The sequence below is a fragment of the Pelmatolapia mariae genome, linkage group LG7 (assembly GCF_036321145.2).
Source record: "Pelmatolapia mariae isolate MD_Pm_ZW linkage group LG7, Pm_UMD_F_2, whole genome shotgun sequence".
Lineage (NCBI taxonomy): Eukaryota > Metazoa > Chordata > Actinopteri > Cichliformes > Cichlidae > Pelmatolapia > Pelmatolapia mariae.
Window position 1 is genome coordinate 41,465,233 of NC_086233.1, and position 26,719 is coordinate 41,491,951.

Consider the following 26,719-nt stretch of genomic DNA (forward strand, 5'->3'; position numbering starts at 1 on the left):
TTGCTTCTGAGGACTATGCGCTGGTCATTTTTATAGGGGAAATACTGCAGCCACCCCAGACCATTTTCTCCAGCCTGTTAAATGCTTCTCCTATTGTTATCTCTATCTGCTGTTTTTACTCCTAGCTTGCTGTTCGAGATAGCAAAACTCCTGCTGTACTTCCCCAAAAACTAATCTGATAATGTATGTGGGCAGGAAATAAGACATTGTCCACTGGCCAGACTCAAGAGCATAAGAACGTGCACTCGCCATGTCACACTTCTTGCTGCCTTATTAGCATAAATTCATTTGTTTCTTGTTAATTATGCATTAATCTCAACCTACTAATGAAGGCAAGGTCAAGGCACTGGTAAAGGATTCCAGCAGTGAATACACCCAAAGGAAATTAAGAATTTCAAGACAGGGAATTCTTGAATATTTCTCACATTCGGTGACTGCTCAGTACCTTCGAGTGCAGGCATCATGGGATGATAGGTGTGCTCGTTAAAGGTTGCATAGAGCTACCGGGCTCGCTGTCATCACAGCGCCTGTTCTTCCATTCCTCTCTCTATCTCCCGTATTCTTTTTCTCTCAGTCTGACTGAATCTGAACCCGGTGCAGAGCATTCGCTGCCGTGCCCTAGCCTGAAAACAGCACGGCTTCTTTCCTCACTACACCTCTACACCCTCATTATCGGCCACCATCTGCCCGACCTTAGCCTCACATCACCCCACCACCCCCCACCACCCCCCTAGCAAGCCCATCAACACTCCCTCTCACTCTCCACTGGCACCTTGGCTCACAAGGCAGCCCCAACTGCCATTTCTCTCCCAGTCACACATTTGTCCTCTTCAGCCATGTTTTTTTCCCCTCTGTAATACCTCTGTTTTGAGACCCTCATACGTGAACAAGCTGTTTGTTCTAAATTAGTCTCAAGACTTTTTGTCAGTACTTATAGTTTTTTACCCTTCAGCCTGAAAGGCTTGGGGTATTGTCATAACCCCACTGGGTGGACGGCCAGTTGGGTGGCTTTTACACCCAACTCTGAGAACACAGTAACTTGAGTAAAAGTAATTTAGGATTTTCAAATTAATAAAATAGCTTACAGGCTAGAGCTCATTTTAGTAAATGAGTCCCTTATGGATAAATTTGACTTCTAATATCTATAAAGAAAACCTTGTGAATAAGTTAAGTACATTTCGAAAATGTTCACATTTCATGAACTCGATCTCTAAAACAAAATAAATAATTATTATTCAGTGTTTCCACTTTTAGCTAGTCTAAATGTAACACACAGACAGGTTATTTTAGTAAAGCAGCACAGCTGGGTGTCTACAGGCTAAGAAATCAATCTATAATCGTACAGAAAATGTATGTAACGATCGCTGAAGTCATGGAAAAAGGCGGATTTTTCCTGTTGAATGAAATTGTATATATAGTCCATTGATTCATTCATGATGAAAACCCACCTAATTTTATGTTTTTTGATGGTGTGTCTACTTATATTGGTGTAGCATGGCAGGCCAGGGATGGTTTCTTTGACAGTAAGAAGGTAAAAATGATGAAGATTCAAACCTGTGGACCAAACTGATGAGTTTGGACTCTGATGACATGATCTATTCTTAAGGACAAAGGCCAAATACATCTGTGACACCCCCATCACACATGTATCTACTAAAAATCTCGGAACACTTTAACTTTTGGTGGTCATGGCCTCATCGTTAAGGCTAGAGGTCAAGTCTGCTAAAAATCTTATGAACATAAAAGCTCAAGAAGAACGTCCTGTGCTGTCCTGGGTAAGCCACAATTGACCAAACTTCTTGGTGTCGGGAGTGTTGATGGCACAGCCACTTTTTCTATCAGCCCTGTCTTTCTGTCTTCATGTTGTCTAAGACTTTGTCAACCCAGAGAGCTTACAGGCAGAACTGGGAGAAAATGGGGCCCTACAGCCGCTCATCCTGACAGATAAACAGGATTTTGTGCCTGGCAAGCTGAAGATTGTCAGCTCCAATCTCTGCAGAGAATTACAACCGGCAGTCAATGCTGGGACACTGGCTCAACAGACAGAGCATCAGACCCTGTGTACCAACGAGTGGGAGACGCTGACTCCTTCATCATGATAGCACAGCATGGTTTATTCATGGCTGACAGAGCCAAGGGTACAGTTCACAGTTTCAACAGCTCTGTTTTTCAGTGCCCAAACGGCCCTTTCAGAAACACATTAGAAAAGGACAGAATGTAAATGTCACCGCGTTTGTGTAAAAACTAATAACTTGAGCTTGAATTCAAGAGAACAGGTAGCTGACAAGGCATCGCAGCTCATGCTTCATGATTTATGAGCTTTTTATATTTTAACCTTTCATCTGCGCCTCTTTATCTTCAGGCACCGTCTACTGTGCCACCTAGTAGTCTATACAACACTGGCAGTGAAAGAACAATGGCTTTAATTGCATAACTAGCATTAACGTTTAACAAATAGCCTTCACAGTCAGAACTGTTCTTTCTCAGCTTGTGAGCGCTCGAATCCAGCTTTTGACCCCTTGTTCTTTGAATGGAGCCCTGGAGGTTGCATTGTTGTCTTTATTAAATGCCAGCAGTTAGCGTCTCAAAGCAATGTCGGCAGTTTAAACTATGCAGGGTGGATAAACGCTTGCCTCTGTGTCACTGAGTACTTTAACCAGGTTGTTGCTTCCTTTCATAAAGGTGGTGAGTTTTTGATGCTCTCTAAATCAATTGGAACCAGTTGGCTGCGAGGCCCCTTTGGTGTTGAGTGGCATTACCCAGAGATAAGGGAGCTCAGACGTGACAAGCAATGTTAACCAGAAAGCTCTCCTCCCAGTTGGATCATTGCTGTGCAGCTCGTGTGCAGGAGGGAGCCTACTGTCTAATTGAACAGTCTGAATTTCTGTTGACAAGACTATAATTTCTACATATCAGCAAGCAAAACACTTGTCTTGTTTCTCTGCTCGTGCGCCAAGGCTCTGATAAATGTGGGCTAATTTCTATTTGTGAAGACATGCCTCATTCACGTCAGAAACAAGGTTTGGTTCGAGATAATTTACTGGAAAGGGTAAGAGGGCTGTGGATGGGGGCTAAGCGGATCTATATCCATATCTTTAGCCTACCCAAAGCTCAGATGTTAATCTAATTTGATGTCTGGGGGGGAGGAAGCACAGACTAGACTGGAGGAAGAATTATATCGGATGTCATCGGGAACATGACACAATAATTTCGTTACCAATGTGTGGAATGATATTTATTGGATTGTGACAGGCGTTTTTTAGAAAGAGTAGTTAGTACCTGTCTGACCTTCCACTGCAAAAATGTTTATTATATGAAGAAGTGAAACAGGCATGAAAGTTGTCTTCAGTAGAAACGTCGATTGAGCCACAGTTTTACAACACTTCATAAGACAGTTGCTTCTTGTCACCCATGACCAGCTGTTCTGGTTGTTTTGTTGTTCAGTTCACCAAGCAGTTGGTGTCATTGGGAAGGAAGAACTCCCTTTTAACAGGAAAAAACTTCTGGCAGAACCAGGGAGGGAGGGGCAGCCATCGGCCGTAAGTGGTTGGAGGTGAGGGGAGGGAGAAAAGGCAAAAGAAAAACTGTGGAAGAGAGACAGAGTTTAACAATAACAAATGATTAAATGCAAAGTGGTGTTTAAACACACAGAGAGTTCTGGATGGATGCTATTTTTTTCTCCTGTTTTCGATTGAAACCTGGATGGATTTTTTTAGTACATCTGTGTGTGCGTCTATGTGCGTGTGCCTGTGTGTGGGTATAAAATATTATTTTTCATTTTTTTAAGACTGTTGTGCTTCCTCTAAAGGTTTTCTTCAAATAATTAATGTAATCAAAGCATTTATGGTTGTTATTCACAGTTCAGTTCGTTTGCCAACACATTTCATTCCTAGGCATCACAATCCAGTCGATTATAGTAAAGTCAGTCATAATCATTTGCCTGCTGCTGTTGTCATCTGCTAGCTTTTTATGATGTCATTTATGAGAGCATGAGATTTTTCACTCATCAACAGAGGTGTAGTGCTATTTGTTTGAGTAGCGGAGTGCATCGGTCACGTGCACGCCCCTACACACGCGCATGTTTGAGTTGTAAATTGTTTCTAAGGCTGTTTCCTCACTGTGACAGGTTTACAATATTCAACTATAAGTGAGCAAAGTGGTCAAATGTCAGTCTGAATTAAGAACATAAAGATGTCTTCATCAGCTTGCAGCTCTGTCCTCCCTGGTCTTCTTGGCGCTCTCTCTCTAACTTTGATGCTGCGTCTCGCTCCTTCACTTATTTTCTTGTGAATTTTGAATTTTACCATTTTTCACAGAGTTAACGTCACAGTTACAGATATATCTGTCAGCTGTGGTCGAGACAGGATTTATCCAGAGGTGAGCTGCTTTATGACAAACTATTCCACTGTATAAATCCTCAAATCTGTGTTACAGCTGACCTGTACAGGGTGCTGTACGTTGTTTTGGTGTCTGCTATGTAAACTTTTTCACATTGTCTTCATGGGGTATTGTGCGTGTGTGTGTGTGTGTGTGTGTGTGTGTGTGTGTGTGTGTGTGTAGGAGGGCAGTTTTATAAAACAGTGCACAGTCTTGAGTGTATGTAGTGTATATTTAGAGAAGTGAATAAAAAGTCTGATGGCCACACATCCACAGCCTGCTATGGGTAACTACAAAGTTGTGTGTGTATGCAAATTGATGTGTGAAGTCCTTGCTTTAAAGCTGTCAGGCTCAGGAAAGAAAGATATCAGCACCATCAGACAACTGTGTCTACAGCAATGTTTCAATATTTTGCATGCTCTGCCTCCCATATGGCGTGCTATTTCCTTCATGAAGAGCCCACCATGCATATTATTGTCTTCTGTTTTGAGAGACTCCCCACTGTGCAGTGTGTGGAGTAAAATGTAGGGGGGTTTACCAAAGTCTGTCCCCACCAGGGCCAGCCGTACAGCAGCTGTGACTGATAAAGCGGATCCTCTCCACAACAGAAAAAAACTTGTTCTCTGCTCCCACTCGACTCTCAACCCACTCCTCCTGTCCTGTCCCTGAGGCACAAACGTCCAACTTCCAAATGCCAACTCAGTCAGGAGTTATTGCCACTATTTCCCAAGTGAAAAATGTCAGATGGATGGTGATTTTCTGCTTTATGATTTCACAGGAGTGGTGACTGTACAGTGTGAGGGAGATACTCTGTCCCAGTTTGATAAGTGGGGCATAATAATGAAAATGGCTTTTAGACAACTAAAGTAAACCTCATTTAAGCTCTGGCAGGGGTCATCTGAAACGGTAAAGAACAGTGTTTACCACACATTTCCAATTGTTATCCTTTTTTTTTTATCCATAATATTGCATGCACATTTTTGCTAGGATGTCATAAATATAGCAGCGGCCTTCTCTGAGCTTTGTTGTCGCACAAATTGTTCGTTATGGGTATATTTCACAGCCGGTGAGACACAAATGAAACACAGAGCAGTCCATGGCTCAGCAGCCATTCTCACTCTTCCTGAACACAAGGCAATAATCGCCCATGCATCCACAAACTCGAGACAAGAATAAAAAGGTGAGAAAATAAGTGCCAAGGCACCACTGCAGGGGGATGAAATGTGAAAGGATACTCAATGACACGCCTTCTACATTTAGCATCACTGCACTTGTTAAAAGTTATATATTTTGCGGTTATCCAAGCCCAGCAGCATTAGGACCCTAAAAACAAGACTGCACTTTTCTCCTGATGGCTATGCGGAGTGAAGTGGTCACAAAGTGAATACAGTGATTCCAGTGTAGGTTAATATATACTGTCACAGTGGAAGCTACCTAAAGCTGTTACAGTCAGATTTGACTGCTATTTGTCACATTTCTTTTTAAAACATGAATGGAGCAGAGAGAAGAGGCTTACTGGGTATTTTTAGACTCTCTTTGATGGCTTATTAGCTGGACTGGTATGCTTTGACTTGCTTAAACCCACATATGAATATATCACAATGATGGAAAAGGACCAAAAATAAATTACTATTTCTGTGACTGTCAGCGGAAGAAGGAAAACGAAGGAAATGATTACTTCAAAATTAAAAGAATTCCCTGTGATTACAAGACCACTGTTAGCCTTGAAACACTGGTGTATTTGATGTCCAGTACATGCCATTTTGCTTGTTTCAGTGCTTTTTAAAAACCTTTAGAATCTTAAGAGCCCTTTGGTCTCCTGCTTCACAAAGGTCTTCTCAATCCACGACTTACATTGTAAAAATAATTCTGGATTCACTAGCAAAGACCCCTAATCCCAAGTGCGAGTGAAAAATATTTGTTGATAATGAAGCAGCGAGCTTGGCCGGAGGCTGCGGTTTGAGGAAGGCTCATTGAGTATCCCTCTGATACCTTTGAGACAAGTGAACAAACAGAAAAAAAGAGGATGGACGAGTGAGCAGCAACAGGTGTGTGTCCAAGTCTGTTTTCATAGGGTTAGGTTGACCATGTGCTGCTTCCAAACGTATAAACCTTTCTTTGAAGTAAAGTTTGTTACGTTTGTGTGATATTGTTTCATGGTGACTTGTACAGCCTATACATGCTTGGAGATGGTGGAAACTGATGGTATTTGTCAAGGTGAGGTAAAACTCCTCTGCTTAGGGCTAAGACTGTGACATATTTTTTTTATTTTACCTCTATACGTCACCACAGTGGATTTCAGATAAAACAAATAAAACAATCTGGAGTGCACAATTGCACATTTAATTCAGTGGTTTAAGAAATGTATTGGAATAACTTTTAAAGAATTACAGCCATTTTTATACATAGTGTCCCATTTCAGATGTAAAAGTAACTCGGCACTTGACTAGCACAGGGGTGTCCAGAAATCTGGACCCTATATGCAAGCATTCTCTTTGGGCCCCCTTATTAAAGTAAATGAATTAAACAAGAGGGAATTTTCCACAAGTTCAATTTTATTTATACAACGCCTAATCACAACAACAGTCGCCTCAAGGCGCTTTATATTGTAAGGTAGATCCTACAATAATACTGTAGCAAGGACCACGATCTGACACACTGTTTTGTGTTAATTCTGTCAATTTTATTGGTGACAATACTGTTTCTGCTGTTCTTCAGCTCGGCACCTGCTTCAGCATTTCAGCTGGCCTCCAGCACACACGCTGTCTCTTCTCTGGGCTCCAGCTTCACTATATAAGGGAGAAACATCAATTTGATTTTGTGCCCCTGGCACCGCCCATTGAGTTAACTGCACCACCCGTCCCCTGCAGCTCAGCCAGGGACCACACCTCCACCACTAATACATGCAGAGAAAAACCCAACAATCATATGACCCCCTATGAGCAAGCACTTTGGCAACAGTGGAAAGGAAAAACTCCCTTTTAACAGGAAGAACCAGGCTCAGGGAGGGGCGGCGATCTGCCGTGACCGGTTGGGGTGAGAGAAGGAAGACAGGATAGAAGACATGCTGTGGAAGAGAGACAGAGCTTAATAACAAGTATGATTCAGTGCAGAGAGGTCTATTAACATATAGTAAGTGGGAAAGGTGACTGAAGAAGAAATACTCAATGCATCATGGAAATCTCCCAGCAGCCTACACCTATTGGAGCATAACTAAGGGAGGATTCAGGGTCACCTGCTCCAGCCCCAACTATATGCTTTAGCAAAAAGGAAAGTTTAAAGCCTAATCTTAAAAGTAGAGATAGTGTCTGTCTCCCAAATCCAAACTGGAAGTATCACCATATAACTTTCTTTCATTTTTTAATAATGAACAAACTGTCTTTATGATATTTGAAACTGAAATTTCATCGGCAGAATGCACACTGGCTTCTTCAAAATATCCTGCTTGTTTCATGACATACTGTTTGAGACCCACTGGTTTAATATACAGGGTGGGCCATTTATATGGATACACTGTAATAAAATGGGAATGGTTGGTGATATTAAAGTCCTGTTTGTGGCACATTAGTATATGTGAGGGGGCAAACTCCTCAAGATGGGTGGTGACCATGGTGGCCATTTAGAAGTCGGCTATCTTGGATACAACTTTTGTTTTTTCAATAGGAAGAGGGCCATGTGACACATCAAACTTATTGGTAATGTCACAAGAAAAACAATGGTGTGCTTGGTTTCAACGTAACTTTATTCTTTCATGAGTTATTTACAAGTTTCTGACCACTTATAAAATGTGTTCAATGTGCTGCCCATTGTGTTGGATTGTCAGTGCAACCCTCTTCTCCCACTCTTCACACACTGATAGCAACCCCGCAGGAGAAATGCCAGCACAGGCATCCAGTATCCGTAGTTTCAGGTGCTGCACATCTCGTATCTTCACACCACAGACAATTGCCTTCAGATGACCCCAAAGATAAAAGTCTAAGGGGGTCGGATTGGGAGACCTTGGGGGCCATTCAACTGGCCCACGACGACCAATCCACTTTCCAGGGAACTGTTCATCTAGGAATGCTCGGACCTGGCACCCATAATGTGGTGGTGCACCATCTTGCTGGAAAAACTCAGGGAACGTGCCAGCTTCAGTGCATAAAGAGGGAAACACATCATCATGTAGCAGTTTCAAATATCCAGTGGCCTTGAGGTTTCCATTGATGAAGAATGGACCCACTATCGTTGTACCCCATATACCACACCAAACCATCACTTTTGTTGTTCCAACAGTCTTGGAGGGATCCATCCAATGTAGCTGGAGTTTGTAAGGGTGCCATTTGTGAGTAGCTAATATCCGCCGAAGGGATGTTCGACTAATGCCACACTCCAGTGACATGCGGCGAGTGCTACGCTGTGGGCTCTTGCTGAATGAAGCTAGGACAGCCACTGATGTTTCTTCATTAGTGACAGTTTTCTTGCATCCACATTTCGGCAAATCCAACACTGAACCAGTTTCACAAAACTTAGCAAGCAGTTTGCTAACTGTAGCATGGGAGATGGGTGGTCTCGTAGGGTGTCTTGCATTGAAATCTGCTGCAATGACCCGGTTACTGCGTTCACCAGATATCAACACAATTTCGATCCGTTCCTCACGTGTTAACCTCTTCGACATGTCAATGGCTGTGAACACAGAGAAACTTGTAAATAACTCATGAAAGAATAAAGTTACATTGAAACCAAGCACACCATTGTTTTTCTTGTGACATTACCAATAAGTTTGATGTGTCACATGGCCCTCTTCCTATTGAAAAAACAAAAGTTGTATCCAAGATGGTCGACTTCTAAATGGCCACCATGGTCACCACCCATCTTGAGGAGTTTGCCCCCTCACATATACTAATGTGCCACAAACAGGACTTTAATATCGCCAACCATTCCCATTTTATTACGGTGTATCCATATAAATGGCCCACCCTGTACAATGCTGCAGTTGTGTTCTATCAGGGCAAAGTCAAATCTAAAAACACATTAGTTAAAACATACCAAAGTAAAGCAGTTTAGCTGTTGTCACTGAAAGCTGTGCTTGGTTGGGCAACCGTGTCCCATTAATGATGACTTGAACTAGGCGAGCTGACCAACCAGCAGCTTTTTTCTGGTGGTTTGCGAATTCACATTGTTGTTAAACTTGGAGTAAACTGATGGTAGACCAGCGTCCCAGGCAAGCTGCCGTTGGCTCTGCTTTCACTGCTCTGTGATCAGTTACGTTCTGCACTTTGTGTGAAAACAGAGCTAGCATTAGCAAGTAAATGGGATCCCGTGATTTATCAACATAACACATGACTTTCCACTTGCTAACCACCAAAATGTGTGATGTAGAAAAAATGGAAATTTGTGTGATGATAGTATCTGAAAAAACGGAGGTTCAGCGGATACTAATTGTCAGGCCACATGCCTGCTCAACTGATCTGTCAGCCAATATTAGCTATTTCTCGATGTATTAATAACAGGCTAAAAAAAAATTTAAGTAAAGAAACAAGACGAGAAAAAAAAAACACCCTTCAGCTATGTCATGAGTTATGGTGCATAGTTTGTCTAGCAGAGGGTATTAGCAGCTTCCCTGTTGGCAACTGATCCATGCAGTTAGTGTACACAAGTTATCCACAACTTTAAACTGTGTTGTCATATTATCTAGAAAGAACTCATAAATAGCTGCATAAAGCAAATGTTAAGGAAATCTGTTTATGTTTCGTGTGTCAGAAAGAAACAAAATTAGAACTAAGATTGCAAATTTTTAAATCACAAAATACAGGTATCACTTTAATTCTTGAAAGTTCTATAGGCCACAGCCTGTTTACCTAACTTCCATCCATGAGCTCATTTCTAAAACAAAAAGAATAAAATAATAAATTACCCACCTATTTTCCTGTTTTGTGATTGTGTTTCTAGTATTTATTTTGGTGTAGCATAGCAGGCCAGGGAGGATTTCTTAGTGAGTAAGAAGGCTGTAAAAACAATAACAATTCAAAACTCTGGACCATCAGTTTGGACTCTCAAGACTTGATCATTTCTTCAGCACAAAATGCAGTGAAGAGTTCACATTTACACCTTACTTCATACTTCTTCTTCACAATTTTCACATTTTTACTTCCTTTTCACAATTTTCAAAGCCATCTACTGAGCCGCCCCGGGCCATATGTTCAACACCCCTGCTACTAGGCAACCCCTGAAGACCTCTCTCCACCCTGTAATATTCTGTTACTTCTAGATACACGGTAAAATACCAGAGCAGTCCAACTCTATGCATTCATTTTCATGCACAGATCGCCCAGTACACTCTTATTATCTCTCATTTAGTGAGTGTCTCCCTGAATACCAAGCAATCTGGAAAGAGTACAAGTCAGATACTGTAGCATAACATGCGGTACTGAACCACCCAGTGAATGAGAGGTATGTGACACTTTTCTAAGATGATGCAAGAACACCTCCCACAGCTATTCAAACCTGCACCCTTTATGTTCTTTTCTTTCTGAGGGCAGGTGAGGATGCAGTGCCTTTGCACAAATGCATATACAGACCACACAGCAACAGAGTAGAGGTCATGAATATTTGAGGTGGGAAGAATAAAGCTTTGAGAACTTTAAGGCAAACTCACTGGTCTCCATGCATATTTAATCGGGTCTGTCCCTCTTGTTGGACAGCAGGAAAAGGATAACTGCAGGGACCCAGAGTTTGAGAAAGTGGTTGGCCCTCTCCACCTTGATGAATAAGTAAACACATTCAACCAGGCAGAGATGCAGTCAGCAGCCTTTGAGTCAATAACAAGTAGATTTGTTTTCTTCTGAAAGCAGCATTGTTTACAAGCTACCGATTAGCCCTCAAATTTGATCCATCTCTCAACAGTTTTAGTCCGGCCGCCTTCTCCTTTCAGCTTGTCCACACGGCAGCATTTGAAAGGTGTATTTCATGGTGCAATAAAAAAGAAATTAGGTTGCGACTTCTCTGAGCTCGTGTTTATGAGGTTCCCATAAATATTTTCTGTCTAAACTCGTGTCAGTTCTAAAGCTGTTTCCTCCTATGGAGACAAACTTGAATTTCTGGAGCCAATATAATATTCACAGCATATACTTGAGATGCACAACGCTCAAGGTTATTTTCAATAAATGTTTCAATGTTAAATCCGTCTCTGCATAAACTGAAAAAAAGAAAACTTTACATACAAGTGTGCATTTCTACTCAAGTAACAATAACCTCTGTGAGTTGTAAGCTGCACAATCCAAGTCAAAAGGCACATTTTCTTCAAGTCAGACATTGATAAGTGTTTTATTTTTCCCAAAATCCAATTCGTTCCATTGCCTGCATGTCATCAAACAAATAAACAATAATGTTTACCAAATGGCTTTGTTGTACAACATACCCGCTTATTAAAATGGCATCTCATTAGAAGCATTGAGCAGCCGTTTTACATGAGATTAATTGGGTTTTTTGAAAGCACTTTCTCCTCATTATCATTCTGTCTTGCAAATGGATTCACAGCAAAGGCAATGCATATTCATTTTACAGGAAGCTTGAAAATTGTTCAGAAATGAGCCAAAGGTGGAGCTGGGCTGGTGTGCAGACTTATGTTGAATAATAAACCACTAGAGCCTCTGCTCTGGAGGTGAACGAGAATGGCTGCGTCTGTAGAATATATTTGTGCTGGAAACACGACTCTCCCCTTCTGTAAAAAGGTTGCAGTTAATGTGTTTAAGCCTTTAAATTTGATAATTTTATCAGGCCTGATGTGATTTTAACTCATTATTATTTAGATTAAAATTGTGTACGTTGTAAACATTTGTGAATTTTAGACTCAAAATGGTCAAAATGTTTGTTTTTTGTTTCCCATGAAGCCAAAAAAAGATTTGGATTCAAGGCATATTCTTGGATACTTCTTTCACTATACAGGCATTAATAATGCAGACAGACAAGCTTTTAGTGGATTCTGATTTGCTATTTCAAAAGGCAGGAGGAAATGTGCAGCATCCTTTCTTGATAGAGTAGGAGTTGCGCTTTCATGATATGAGCGGGGTTGTTTCTGTGTCTCTCTCTCTCTCTTTGACATACTATTTTGTATGTGCAATGTGTATATTTCAACATCAGAGGAGCCCACTTGGTTTGAAAACCTGCCCGAGGCAGGGAACCAAACAAAAAGTTTTCCTTTTTGCCAAGTTATGGACACTTTTACCTGAGGCAAGATGAAGTACTTCAAAGGCAAAGGGCATCCTTTGTCAGCATCTCAAAATGACAGAAACAGATCCTCCTCAAGAGTAATTGTAGACAACTGCTGTTTAAAAAAAACACTTCCATTGGCTCCACATTCAGAAACAAGAGGCACAATTTGTCAGAACCATAATGCACATGTATATCATAGATGCTTGACCTCAGCAGGCTCAGTGAAGGCTCGTTGGTGGGAAAAGGTCATTTAATAATACTCTCTGTAAATTGGATGAATTAACATGCTCACATGCAAACATGTCACCATCCATCCATTCTCCAATTCAGGGTTTCAGTGGGGCTGGAGCCTATCCCAGCTACTATAGGGCAAGAAGCAGGGTACATCCCGGACAGGTCCCCAGTCTGTCGCAGAGCTAACACAGACAGACAGAGAACCATTGGCACTCACTGCAGGGCCATTCAGAATCACCAATTAACCTAAGCCCACTCACTGCATGTCTTTGGACTGTGGGAGGAAGCCAGAGTACCCACTCACACACGGATAGAACATGCAAACAGCACACAGAAACACCTTAGGGAGGTGGTGGATTAGAACCCTGTTTGTATGATGTATTACAATCATACAAACAACTGCACTGAGAATTTTAAATGCTCTTTTAACTGACAGGATGGCTTTCAACCTGAGTTGAAAAATGAAAGGAATCAGAGCTAGAAAATGTGCCAGTGTCATCTTTGTGGAGACATCAATGTTTAGTGCTTTGCATAAATGTCACTGAACAGTAAAACTCATTAATTAAAGTGTAATTGTGTTACAGTTGGTTCGGTGCCTCGTTTACTTCGATCTGATTATAGCCATAAACTGCCACTATAGTTTCATATATGACTGACAAAAAGGAGCTAGACAGACACAGAGTGAAAGCTTTTGTGTTAGTGTGTAACAAGGGATGCAGTCAAACAATCAACATTATGTTGAATCACACAGGACTTTGGGTTTCTTTCCCCACCCCTTAGAGGCTTTGATGCATTTGAAGTCAAATGATAGAAATTAATAAGAGCGGCTCGACGATGACCATGCTTTTTCAGATTTCAAGAGAAACTAAATCTGGCAGGGGAAATGTAACATTTTTCCATATTATTTCACAGTTTTCCACTCTCGCTCTTTGTAGATCGGAAGAGCTGCGTCAGAATAGTGGCGAAAGGTGCTCGATATAAGGATTGTTAAAGGCCTACAGAATCTGTATCAGGTTTTATGAGGGCCTGTAAGCTCATTTCTCTCAGCAGAAATGCCAGTGTTTTGCATAACCAAGGTTATAAAATGATGGGAAACAAAAGGTCTGAGGAATGACTGCAGGAATTTGCTGAACATTCTGCAATGTTGCTGTAGCACAAACAGGGTCGTTGAGGTTGAATGAGTACAGACACAAGTCCAAGAATTGCTAATTAATAGACAGCATGTGCTCCTGAAGACTCGTGGGAAGCCAGCAAACACAGGCGGGTTAGCTGTACAATAATATACGTCTCACTTTTACATTTCCTTGGTAGAGAGAAATATGAATCTAACATTTAAAAATTGATATGTCTCATCTTTGTATCAAGTTTGAATCCTAATGAATTCTCAGTCTTCCATACATATATTATAGCAGTATCGTTGATTCTCCTGAAAGGGCCTTTTTTTCATCCATGAAACGTTTGTTTTTGATTACCAGCAGAGAAGCTCAGCAAGGGCTGCCCAGTCATGGGTATTGGAGATAAACGTCTTTTAGTGATTGGCACACACATCCCTCATCAAATATTCATGATGGAGACTTGGGAGAATTCAGAGGATGCAAGGATATGGGATATTCTCCCATCAGTCTAGCACTGGGATAGGTAGTCAATTGATCAACAGAGAGCTGCCTCCAGGAGAACTCTGTTATTCAAGACTGGTGAGGCTGGCAGGAAACATGTGCTTCTCTGCTCAGGTAATGTGCTGTTCATCTCACTTTCTGCTGGTTTTTCATTCTCTTGCTTTCAGGAGGAAAGAATTTGTGATTTGCAGGACTGTGGAGATTGCTTTTGAAGTTATAAATCTTTAAAGATTACAGATTTCTTGATTCATTCCTTGATAAACACCGCTGCTTCAGCCCACTGTAAGCTGTGATATTTTGCTTCCACAATCCACACAAGATGCAATTTACTCATTGTGACAATAACAGTGTTATCAACTGAAGAGCTATTAAAGATTTTATTAAAATGTTGAATTTTTAAATCAAACTGCTTTCACTCCAAATGATGTTAGCTGCTTCAAATGTATCTGTGTGCTCATTAAAAATGAACAAGTTCCCATCACCTTTTAAGCTGTGTTTTAAATGATCACAGAGATTTGCTGTGATTTATTACTCGCAAGCTAATGCCGCAGTTGCTCAACAGAACATCAGTTAACAATGAGGAAGATGCTGGAACGCTGCAGCCTTAATTAAACATGACTAGTACAACCTGGGGGTCATCTTGTAAGTCAAGGTCGCAATAAGCACTTTTTGGATGCTACACAAGCTGAAAAAAAGATAGCTAATATTGCCCATACAGTTGCTGCGGCTAATAGTTTAGCAAACAGTTAACACCTAAAATGACATTCTGCGCCACTTCCTCTGTTTAGCTGTTTGTCATCGGCTAATTATAAATATATCTAATTCTCTAGCTTTGATGCTGCGTTATGGAGTGAGTGTACAAAGTGTAAGTACAGTAGAAAAGAAGAACCCTAAGAGTCTGACTGTGCAAACACAAGATAAGACCAGTATTAGATGACTTCTGTTAAATGATATATGGCTGATATTTACGGTGGCCCTTACAGGTCAAACGTATAGCTTAAGAAAACACCAGAACACAAAAGCACACAAAACACAACGGAAGTCGGATAAAAAACAAAAGAAATAGAAAAATTGCACCACTGCACAGCAGAAGTGTTTTTTGGGAAACAATAGCATCACAGAACAGCTGCGTAGGTGACAAGCTAACTGTAAACAGCTACTAGCAAACATGTATTAACAGTATTATATGGGTTAAAACACACATTACTTTAGTCTTTTTCTCAGCTTCTTTTAAGCGTGTCTCAGTCCAGTCTTTCATATGTTTTGGTTTCATCAGAGTGAGGTGATATTGTTTTACACACGATAGACACTACTGAGTCACACATTGATTAAAGCAGTGACGTCCATCTGCAGCTATTACAAATCACTGTGGGACTCCAGGTGATGCTGCTGTTTTGCGCAAACAGGGCTTATATGTTATGGGCAGATTTTATGAGTCACAGCTGCAAGCCCTGTACTTAAATAGGCATAATTTTGTTGGTATATATTTCACAGAAGTCCATGAGCCCCCAATGTCAAGAGATAATTCAGCATCAATGGCCCATTTCCAAACACTTGATGACATCAATTCAGGTTTTACTACTCCAATTTGCACCTTAGGGAGAGAGTAGTAGATGTTCACTCTATGTGACTCTGAGAATTTCAGTTGAGTTCTAGGATCCATTTCCTTAATGATAACAACAGTTCCTGACTTAAATTGAAGGACAAGGATGTGGCTTTAAATTTACCTGAGTGATTAAATGCAAAAACCCAGTTGTGTGAGCTCACATTCGGCTCTTTGGCTCTCCACTATCTGCTTGACCAAAAGCCTCATTCTCTAAGAGCACTTCAATGTATGCGCTGTCATACTTGGTGAAAGTGGGCCATCTTATTGTGTCTCCAGTCCTTATTTCAACCTCTTTTGTTTTGAAAAGTCTGCCAGTGCCTCATCCTCCACTGAACTAAATGTGTAGGGGAAAGATAGTGCATTCTCATGTTATCTGCTACTGGCCTATTGCCCCTTCAGCTATTTTCTCATTTCACAGATTTGACCAGGAGGTGACCTTGGTTTTTTAAGTGCTTTTAAGGCAGAGCCAAGTCTCATTTTTGCTGTCTCCCAAATGGAGACAGAGAGAGGGGAGGAACGGGAGAGGGGGTTTCTTCCTGGTACTTTTTTTTTAAATGGCCGTTTTCCCTCTATTGTTTTCCATTCTCTGTCTTGCCCTTGGCACAGTCCAGTTTTTTTGTTTTTAAGAATAGACACGATGACAGGATGCTGTCGGCTAATTCACATGGGTCTGTGTTTTTAATGTAGAAAATGGCCTCAGGGGAGCAGCAGCATATGTTTATGACACATGATGTCAGGCACAGAGGATAGATGTGGAGTTTGAAGTCGAGATGCCACGCGGTCCATTAGTGGATTGCGGTATAACAAAGAACTAATTGAATATCTTTGCCCTGGAGAGAAATTCACAGTATCCAAATACTAATCATATTGTGTTACAGATAGAGATACTACGTAATACTTGATATCAAAAATGAAACCAGTATGCAAGCGTCTGCATGTGTTCAGGGAGTGTACATATGTCAAGAGTGTTTTCTTGTGGAAATAAGCAGACAGTATCGCAGTCCTCCATTGCCATGCCTCCCAAGTGCACCTCTGACAGAGTGCTAATCTAGGTCAAAGTGCTAAGTGGTTAGAAGGGCCTGGGAGAGACCAAATTATTTCTCACACTTCACTGTCCTCTTTATGTTCACTGCCTCTGGAACCATAAAAAGCTTTTCAAAATTCCCTCTAACCTTATATCCAGAATATACTTCAAATATACGCTGTTTAACGTAGCTTCAGTAGGAGCCATACATCATAAATCTCTGTGTATCACTGTAGAGTGTGAGTGTGTCTATGTCATGAAGCAAGTACAGTGTATGTTGCCACCTTATCAGCACATTACGCTCCTTGATTGCACTCAGTTTGTGTTTTGTGATAAATGCAGTCTCTCTTTCACAGTGCTGCTAAAGTTAAGGGTTGGCTGCACAGAGATGGCACAAGTGGATTGAAGGCTATAAAATTATGAGACGCCTCTTCTCCATACAGTAAAATAAATAATTTAAACAAAATATATATGGACCGATCTGATGAGGCTCTGCACAATCACATTTCAGTTACGGACCATGAATAATCTGCACAGTTGTACCGCGGCAGAGCGAGTGCCAGAGCTGTTTGTTCAGACTGTTTTGATGCTTGATTGCTCTGAAGCTAGCATCAATGGGATGTGCATGCTTAACATTTCATGAGAATGTATTCGAGTAGCTTGCGCCACCTGTGCCAGTGCTGATGAATTGAAAGCCTTTACTGGCGTCTCCAACACATACTGGAACTAGAACAATGGACTGGCCTCTCACTGTGTGAGCTTACAGAGGCAAGAACACGAGGGTGGGTGTGCGAGGGGTGGTGGGGGTCTTGGTGGAGGCTGGAAATATTCTAGTGTCAGAGCACCTGACAGGATGACTAGCTGAGACCATTTGGGGGGTTTTAAAGCGTCATGGCTTGTCTTGCACACCAGCTCCTTATGAGGGAACAGCTGGAAGTGCCATTGTCACTGGTCTGCATGTTTCTCCCAGGAGGGCCACGGCGGTGGTAGCAGTGGCAGTCGGTGGTGGTGGGGGAGGGTGGCACACTTGGACAGTATGTCCACGGGGAATGCATCACATTCAGCACTCACTCTCCCCTCTGCTGCCACCGCAATACTCAACCTCCCCCCCATTAGAGTGAGTGAGCTCAGGCTGCTGACAGCAGTGACAGGCCCAGCACAGGGAGACAATGGGGGGAGGGTAGTGCTGCCTCTGTGCTGGGGTGGTTACATCTGTTTGGATCCTTGGCATAGCAGCCTGTCCTCTGGAGTTTGATGCAACCGGGATGGGCAAAGCGAACCATCTGACTCGGTTTTATGATCAGAAATCTGCTTGGCAGTTTACAGAGGGAAAATAGGAGTGTTCTCCCTTTGGAAGAATACCTTTGTGGAGATGACAGGTCGTCAAAAGTGATTGGCTGTTGTGATACGCGGGGTTTGTTGGAATTACATGGGGGGCCTCGCAGTAACAGCTTTCAGGCTTTAATTTGATAACACCCTCATTGTGCATCTCGATAATTAAGATCATTTCTGTGTTTCCCTAACAGCCGTGGCTCTCTGACAAGGGTCTGTGGACTTTGTAGATGACAGATTCCTTTCTCTGGCACGCTGCGAGAATGCAGTAATTGGTAAACTGTTTGACCAGTTAGATTAAGAAAAGACTCATTTCATAATAAACAGATTTATTATTCCACTGCATGCCACAATTTTGTTATCAACAAAAGCCTCTGTTACTCTCAGCTTTTTATCGAGAACGAAAATCCATTGAAAGTGGCTGAAGGCCTGACACAAAGCAACTGCTGAATACCTGCAAATCTCCCGGCTTAATTGATTATTTGTGCAGAGCTGTATATCTGCAAGGTGCAGGATACCCAGGGGAAATAATGTAAAACAGATAACAAGATGAAATGTGGGAGAATTGCTTTCTGCTGCCCATTTTATTAATCTGTTCCCCTTTTCTTATTCACAATGAGTTTCCCATTTAGGTTTTCCCATTACAGAAATGCTTCTTCACACTTCTAAAAACGTGGCCTAAATTGAATGTTGAAAGTTGATTCAAGCTGGCAAGAAATGTGTTTGTTAAGAGGTTATTTTGATTTTTGAATAGCACGTGGAGGGGCTCGCTGTTGTGTGTACCTGAGATTCCCAGAGGAGAACATTTTATTTTCAAATCTCTTCTTCATTATTTGGCCTTTTCCCAGTTCGCTGCCTGCATTCAGAAAAATAAATTCATTAAGCTGATAGTATACACCAACTATGTTTTGTTTTTTTTAAAGCTATCCATTTAAATTATTTTCAAATTCAGGTTAGCAGGTGTTACGCTTCAACCAAGCTACGTGTCCTCCAAGGTGCAGTGGTATCGCCACAGTGGAAGTGACTTTGAAAAAACAACCTCCGGAAGATGGGATGTGAAATTACTGTGGAGCTCAACTCATGTTTGTGTCACTGCCGCTCTGCACCGTCCTATACCTTGTTTCATTTACTCCAGCCGAGCTCTTCGTTTTCCTTTCACAGCACTTGACAAAAAGAAAGTGGTATCGTTGGCATGCAGGACTGCTGCCACTCTGCACCAATCAATCCACTGCAAATGGAGGAAGACAGGAAATCCTTTTGTTTTTGTTGTTTTTTCTCTAGTTTTTTTCTTTCTGATTTTTTGCCATCATATCGAAAGCTTGGCATTAGAGCTGCACATCAGGCTGGACCACACAATTGCCTTCTTCGCACGGGGCAGCTCCTTGGTTTCCATTTGCAGTTGGCCTCTGTCAGATTTCACCATTAGAGGATGTGGAGGATGGGGGACAATTTCTGAATAAGTCATGTCGTACGCACTGCCACAGAAACGTGGAGGACGTTGAGGATGAATGCAGAGATTGCTTGTCAAGGTAGTTTAAGTCTAGATACATGAAAAAAGGGATATTGCTTACGAAACATGTAAAAGCTCGCTTTAAAATTCTCGCCCTTCATGATACTGTTTCAACTAATAGAAGTGTTGCATAATGAATCTGTTATTTGTTATGCGTTTTTTTGTCTCTTTATTGTGGTAAATTTTACAACTTTTACTTAGACTGTGGAGAATTATTATTATTATTATTATTATTATTATTATTATTAATAATAATAATAATAATAATAATAATAATAATAATATCATCATTGAATAAATAAACCAGTTCCAGCCTATAAACCTTTATTATTACTCTCCATTAACTTCAGTGTATCGATGCTCCCATTCAGTCAAGATTCACTAATTGCTCTTAGTGGTAACACTGGGAACATAAATTTTTCTTCATTTTGTGACCAGTCCACATTAGAGGTCTTCTCATAATTTTCCAAGCCCCTTGTTTACCATTTTCTCTTCCTCTGGTGCTCATCTTTCTGCACAACAACATAATAACCCTCAGCTCGCTGTGACGTCAAAGATTGATGGGCAAAAGATTTCCAGCTGAGAGCCATTTCCAACCCCTAAGGCTCTGGTGTGATACAACCAGGTGATAGTTTCCTTGGAGGATTTTTGAAGGGGCATATTTTCTATCTTATCTCATCCAGGAGCAACCGAAGCATCGATCTTAAAGGATTTTTGCAGACTGCTTGTTATAGAATACAAAGCAAAGTATGCTGAACAAAAATTACAAGGCTTGAGAAGTTTTGATCATGCTGAGCATTTAGTGGCCTAATGCCTAAATCAAATTTGGGAGGTCTTTACGGCCAGAGTGCTTGGCTTTTGTGACAGTTTTGTTGCCACCGAGCCCTTTTATGCCAGTGTAACAGGATTTAACTTCTTATTGAGAGCACGGTTTTCAAAAGGCGTTTGGGACAGGCAGTTGATGCGACTTCAGTGCACAACGCACTGCTAGGCAAAAGCAAGCAGAGGGGCGGTATTGTGGTTTATTTGGTCCAGTTCACACACAGCGCATAATGGATATTTAACAGCCCCAGCTTGCTGGAAGTATACTGTGTCCCAAAATGGTGCTGGGGACATCCGAGGGGCTGTGTGACTGCCAGGATGACACACCCATTAAAATACACTTAGTGCATTTCACTGCTGCAGCTCCACTCTGGATTCATGCCACAAGAATAAACACAACAAGCCGCACATCCCACCCACTTGTTATTGGAAGCTATCGGTGAATTCATACAGCATGCTCGCGTATACCTGGTCTATGTTCTAGCGCATTCTCAGAGTAAGGAGGTGACACTGTTTTAGATGTTCTGCTGTGTAAAAAATAAATAAAATAAAATAAAAAAGTGAAATCTAGGGTAGCAGAAGTGAGCATGTTTCCCAGCTGTGCCTGTGGCAGGAGGAGGATCTCATCCTCTTCCTGCTCTGAGACCATACTGAATTATTGAAATAAGAAGCGCCTTTCTTTGTCTTGTAACTTGATGACAGACACTCAAGTCTCCATCCAGAGGCATAAACTCCTCCCCAACATTGGAATAGAAAGTTGTCTAATTGTAGCGTTCACACAGGAGCATGCAAAGAATTTAATTTGATTTAATTGTATGCAAAACGTCCCAACACAGCTTATGTTTGTGCAGAGGGAAAGATCTGCTGCTGATTTCTCACTAAGGAGGTTCTAAGAAGCAAAGAGAGTTACCTGAGCTGTGGCGTCAGGAGGACTCTTGTACTTGTAGCCATCAGCTGAGATTTCTCCAGAGTCGGCCTAATGATTCTTCTCATCATCGTGCTCCACTCAGCTTCCTCACACAATATGCAAGCTGTTTTGCATCAACCATAGTTCTGCACGGTTATACAAGATGCATTTCAGACAGCTAGCATATTCCTTTCAGATATTATCTGTACTTCAGTAGCTCATGAAGCGTTCATGAAGATTGCAATTCCTCTTTTTGCAGATAAAATATTAACTCAGGTGCTCAGACTGCATATATTAGAGAAAAATCTAGCAAAATGTTTCTTATGTGATAAAAGATATCACCCCCTACAACTCAGACTGAACTGATTACAGTTCATTCAATAATATCTCAAGATGTGGTCTTACTAGAAGGATGGTGTGCTGCTGCATCTCAAACAGCACAGTTTGTTAATGTGTAATGACGTCATAATGACGATTACCAAGCAGTTCACAACAAATGCAGATGTGTTCATCCACATCAGTGTTTTATATATAAACTTATATATAAAAAATAGGGAAATTTGTGTTTGATGAGTTATTTCTTTGTTATAACGATGCTTTTTTTGGCATCTTATACCATTTTCCTATACTATTCTATTCCTATACTATTTCCTATACTATCCCACATTTGTAAGGAGAATGCATTTGTGGGTTGAGCAGCAGACTTGAGTATGTGGGTTGCGCCCATTAAAACCTTGCCAAATCTTCTCTGTCAATGCCAGCCAGCTTATTCTGTGACCAGCACAACCACATTGGCTGACTTGCGATAAATGCTGGTTGAAAAATGCGATGCCATCCTACAGCAATGTGTGACCGAGCTGGTGACCAGCATGAGGAGGAGGTGCCAGGCTGTTTTGACTGTGTATGGTTCTTCCACATGCTTCTGAGGTCCCTGTTAGTTAAGTTAGTAAAACCTCAATCATCCAGTCCAATAAATAACACCAAACAAGAGGCAATAGTAGAATAAGCTGGTTGGCACTGACAGATAAGGTTTGGAAAGTTTTACATACTCAACTCTGTTGCTCAACCCACACGTAAATGTTCCTTACAAATGTAGCACAGTCTAAGGGGAAATCAACCGGCTTCCCGGTAGTGTAAGATTTATTGCCAAGCAGCATTGTTATAACAAATAATTAACTGACCAAACACAAAATTTCCTTGCTCTTTGTGCTAAGTTTACACATACATAGATATATATACAAATATATATACAGTTATGTCTGAACCACAGTGAGGTGAAAATAGCAGAGAACAGGCCGTCTTGGACAGATATGTTAAATTTAGTTTTCAAGTGTGCAAAAAGAGGTATTGACTAGTCAAATCCCCGGTGAAGCTGACTCTTGGTGTGGGGTATCGATTTGTACGTGGTCATTGAACTGAGCTTAGAGGTAGTTTGTATTCTATTAGGCATCTCGTGGGCTTTGCAACAATGGAACAAAAGGGAATGCTGATGCCTAATTGGTGGCAAACAAAAGGACAGACACCACTTGCATCATGTCTGTGGACTGTTACTTCTGCTGCTGCTGTTTATAGGCTTTTTCTCCCTCAGTAGGTTTCACTTGTACATGTGCTTTGAGAGCTTTCTGCTCCCGTTGTGACTGAAGCTAGTGTGTATGGCTCTGTTCTAGCTGAAAGCTGTGTTTGATGTAGCTTTTATTTGTTGAATTGTTCATGTACCAACATTACACAAACTGTGTTCTGTATTTCTTGTACTATTAACGTCGGCAATAGAGAAATGCCACAATTCATACATTAAAACTGATTTGTTGAATGGAGAAATTGTGTGCGGAACATGCAACACATAAGTATAACATAAGCTTCTTAAAAGTCATATTTAGATATATATTAGATTTGATTGCACAGGTCTATAAATGGTGCTATATTGTGCTTCTCCTCTTCCTTCATAATCCTACTGTTGTCCTTGCACTGTTAGTAATAGTAGTTAAAATAGTAGTTAAAAGCAGACATTGAGAATGGCTTACAGGATACAATAAAGAGTGTGAATGTGAGTGCTTGCTTGGCGACCAAGGTCACCATTTCCCAATCCATCATAGTACTAAAATAAAACCTAAAATGTCTTTATATAAAATTATAAGTTTTTGACCTGAAGTCTGAGATTTCATAGATAACTAGCAGTTATAATAAGTAATTGTAACAAGACAGACTGATAGATAAATGTATCTATAGCTTTTAAAGGATGAAGAAACTGTTTTGTGCATCACCATTAAAAATGATTCAGTTTCTGACGCGTCACTCTGGGAACCCATTGGCTAATCTGTTAACTCAGCAGATTTTGGGGGCTTTTGGGCCAGTGTATCCAACAAAGATTTTTTTTTAAGTTCAGTAGTTAATGTTTAGGAATTTATGATGCTATACGCATGTGCTGCTTTAAGGGTGGCTGTAGCTCAGGAGACAGAGCAGGTCATCCACTAATTGGAAGGTTGGTGGTTTGATCCCTGGCTGCTCCAGTCTGGATGCAATTTGAACCCCAAGTTGCTCTCTGATGTGTGATTGTTAGATAGAAAGCACTTAGGCGTAGAAAAAATTGCTTTGGTGAATTTGGGAAGGTTGTATAAAGTGCTTTGAGTGCTATAGACGAACCAATCCTTTTACTGCATGCAACCAAAACCAACAATGATGTCCTTTGGATAAAAACCAGTAGTAGTACCAGTAACGCCTAACAGAAAATACAGTGACGGTTCTAAAATGTTTTGACTTTTTGCCCTTTTTATAGATTCAGTACTTTTGAATTTTGCACTGACAGAAAGGAAGACTTTACCTACGATGGGAAGCAAAAATATGTCATTGTAGTTAATAGATTATTGAAAGTACTTATTTTTTTGCAGCTTTAGAAAATACCTATGTACTGACTAGCTATGAAAAACCTTTCACCCATTTTGCTCTCTCTTCTTTTGGCCTTTGTGTCTTTTCATTTCTTTCTTTTATCGACCAGAAATCGGAAATAAAGAGACGTGATTGAAAATTGAATTTTCCTCTCCTCTCGAGTGATGGTGGCCTGTAATCTACAAACATTATTCCACTATGAAGGAGTTTGCTAGCTGATGAGAGAAGGCAGAAGCATTGTTTTCTTTGACCAAGAAAGCATTGAAATGTGTGCTGTCAAAAATGGCATGAGCCTTCATCACTGAAGACCTAAAAATAGATTAAAGGGGAACGGGAAATGAACAAATTTAGTGACTGCTCAGTATATATTAATGTATTTGTGTACAATAAAAAAAACATTACCCATTACACTTGTGGGGGATAATAATACATGAAAGATGGTCTTATGTTGCTAAAATCTCACAACAGTCTGCTAAAGGCAAACTATCTGCAGAATCTGTGGCTGATGAAATTCAAAGCATACACTTCTGTCTTGTGTGATGTGTTTTTGCTCATGTTTATTTCGTGCAGATCTCAGCAATACTGTGTAGAGCATGAGGCTGATGTGGAAATCCCTGGACAAGATGAGATGTCTGAGGAAACGCTCCACTATTCCCTTCCTTGGCTTCCTCATCACCTTCCTCCTCTTCCTGAACCTCTACATTGAAGATGGCTACGTGCTGGTTAGTCAATTGTTCTACGTATGCACATTTGCAGAAGTGTTTTTTACAGAGCATTGGACACTTTATCTTTGTATTTCTTCTGGATGTCTTCTTGATGAACACTTGACCACATTTCCAGATGTGCTTCCTGTTTGATGTGCAGTTGCTCTTTTGTAAGAGAGACATATTTAAATTTTAATGAGGTGGACACATTGAGATCATCTTTATAATTTATCATTTATTCATGATGCCAGCAACTCTTGTTGATCTGAGTATATTATCAGTGTTTGTTCTTTAAAATATTAAGGTGGTTTGCTTTTCTCCTCACTGCCTGGAGGGGTTTAAAGATTTCTTTCGTCTTCTGAAATGGAGGTTTAGTTGTGTCATGTCAATAGATTTGATATCAATATAAAGCAGAAAGAAATGTGTTTTCTGAGGCACACTTGAGAAAATAGTGTTTTAAGCTACTCAGCTAAATTTGAATACTTGAAAAAATGACAAAGTATATAATATGAAGTTTCACAACACAGGGGTGTGTCTGCTGAGGATGAACTGCACAAAATAGTCAAATGGTCCTGGTCAAACACAGATTTGGGGTGTGTGAGGGGCTACACTGTCAACTGCAATATTTTTCATCAGTTTAAGGCTGTTTCAGTGGTTCTGTAAGTTTAGAAGCCTTGTAAAGTTTTACCCAGTACTGAAATGATCAGCAGTATCCTAATATACACAAACCCTAATACACATACTATACATAACTAGTTTTCTCAGCTATCCATCAACCTGGCTCTTCACAAAATGTATCTAGTTCTTCTTCTTCTGATCAGGAAAATAGGAAAATTGATGTTCTTTTAATTTTTGCACATAAAGAAGCTCAATTAAAGGATAAAAGTACTGCTAGCTACTAAGCTATATACTTTAAAAACACCTTGAAGCAACTCTTGTTGCGATTTGGCGTTGTTGCGATTTGGCGTTGTTGCGATTGTACATAAAATTGACTTGAACTGAATTTAAACTGAATACTCTGAAAATCAATAGATGTTAATGCATGTCATAGAGCTTCAATACTGATGGAAATGGTTTCAGTCTTAGACTTTACAGGCTTTCCATGTTTTCTGCGGTAATGTTTAAATATGTGTAATATGCCAAGACACAAATTTCTGACTTTTCATTTACTTGAAAAAAGAAACATCTGATGTCCGCCTTATTTGATGATGAGATGTGAAATACTTTATTTATTCGATAATTGGGAACTTTAATAATTTGCATAATTAGATTTTTTTTTCCAGATTTTTTTTGTGTGCATCAGTTCATAATGTGTTTTTTAATGTTTCGCTCCAGGAAGGGGATAAAAGGCAGCTTAGGGAAACATCAGTCCACCCTTCAAGCTCAGAACGATACGTCCACACCTTCAGAGACCTGAGTAATTTCTCCGGAACCATTAACGTCACATATCGCTATCTCGCTGGTACCCCACTGAACCGCAAGAGTAAGTTTACTGTTTCTTTTTAATAGAA

The 26,719-nt window shown here is 40.7% G+C and overlaps 1 protein-coding gene across 2 annotated transcripts in view; it reads left to right on the top strand.

The window, feature by feature from the left end:
- The window catches only part of mgat4c (mgat4 family member C), a 113,715-nt gene that overhangs the window by 81,730 nt on the left and 5,266 nt on the right, over window positions 1–26,719 (top strand). For both annotated transcript variants that reach the window (XM_063479124.1, XM_063479125.1), the window contains exons 4-5: window positions 25,075–25,226; window positions 26,544–26,691. In XM_063479124.1, the coding sequence (XP_063335194.1) occupies window positions 25,098–25,226; window positions 26,544–26,691 (277 nt within the window). In that variant the 5' untranslated portion in view covers window positions 25,075–25,097. The remainder of the gene's footprint in view (window positions 1–25,074; window positions 25,227–26,543; window positions 26,692–26,719) is intronic.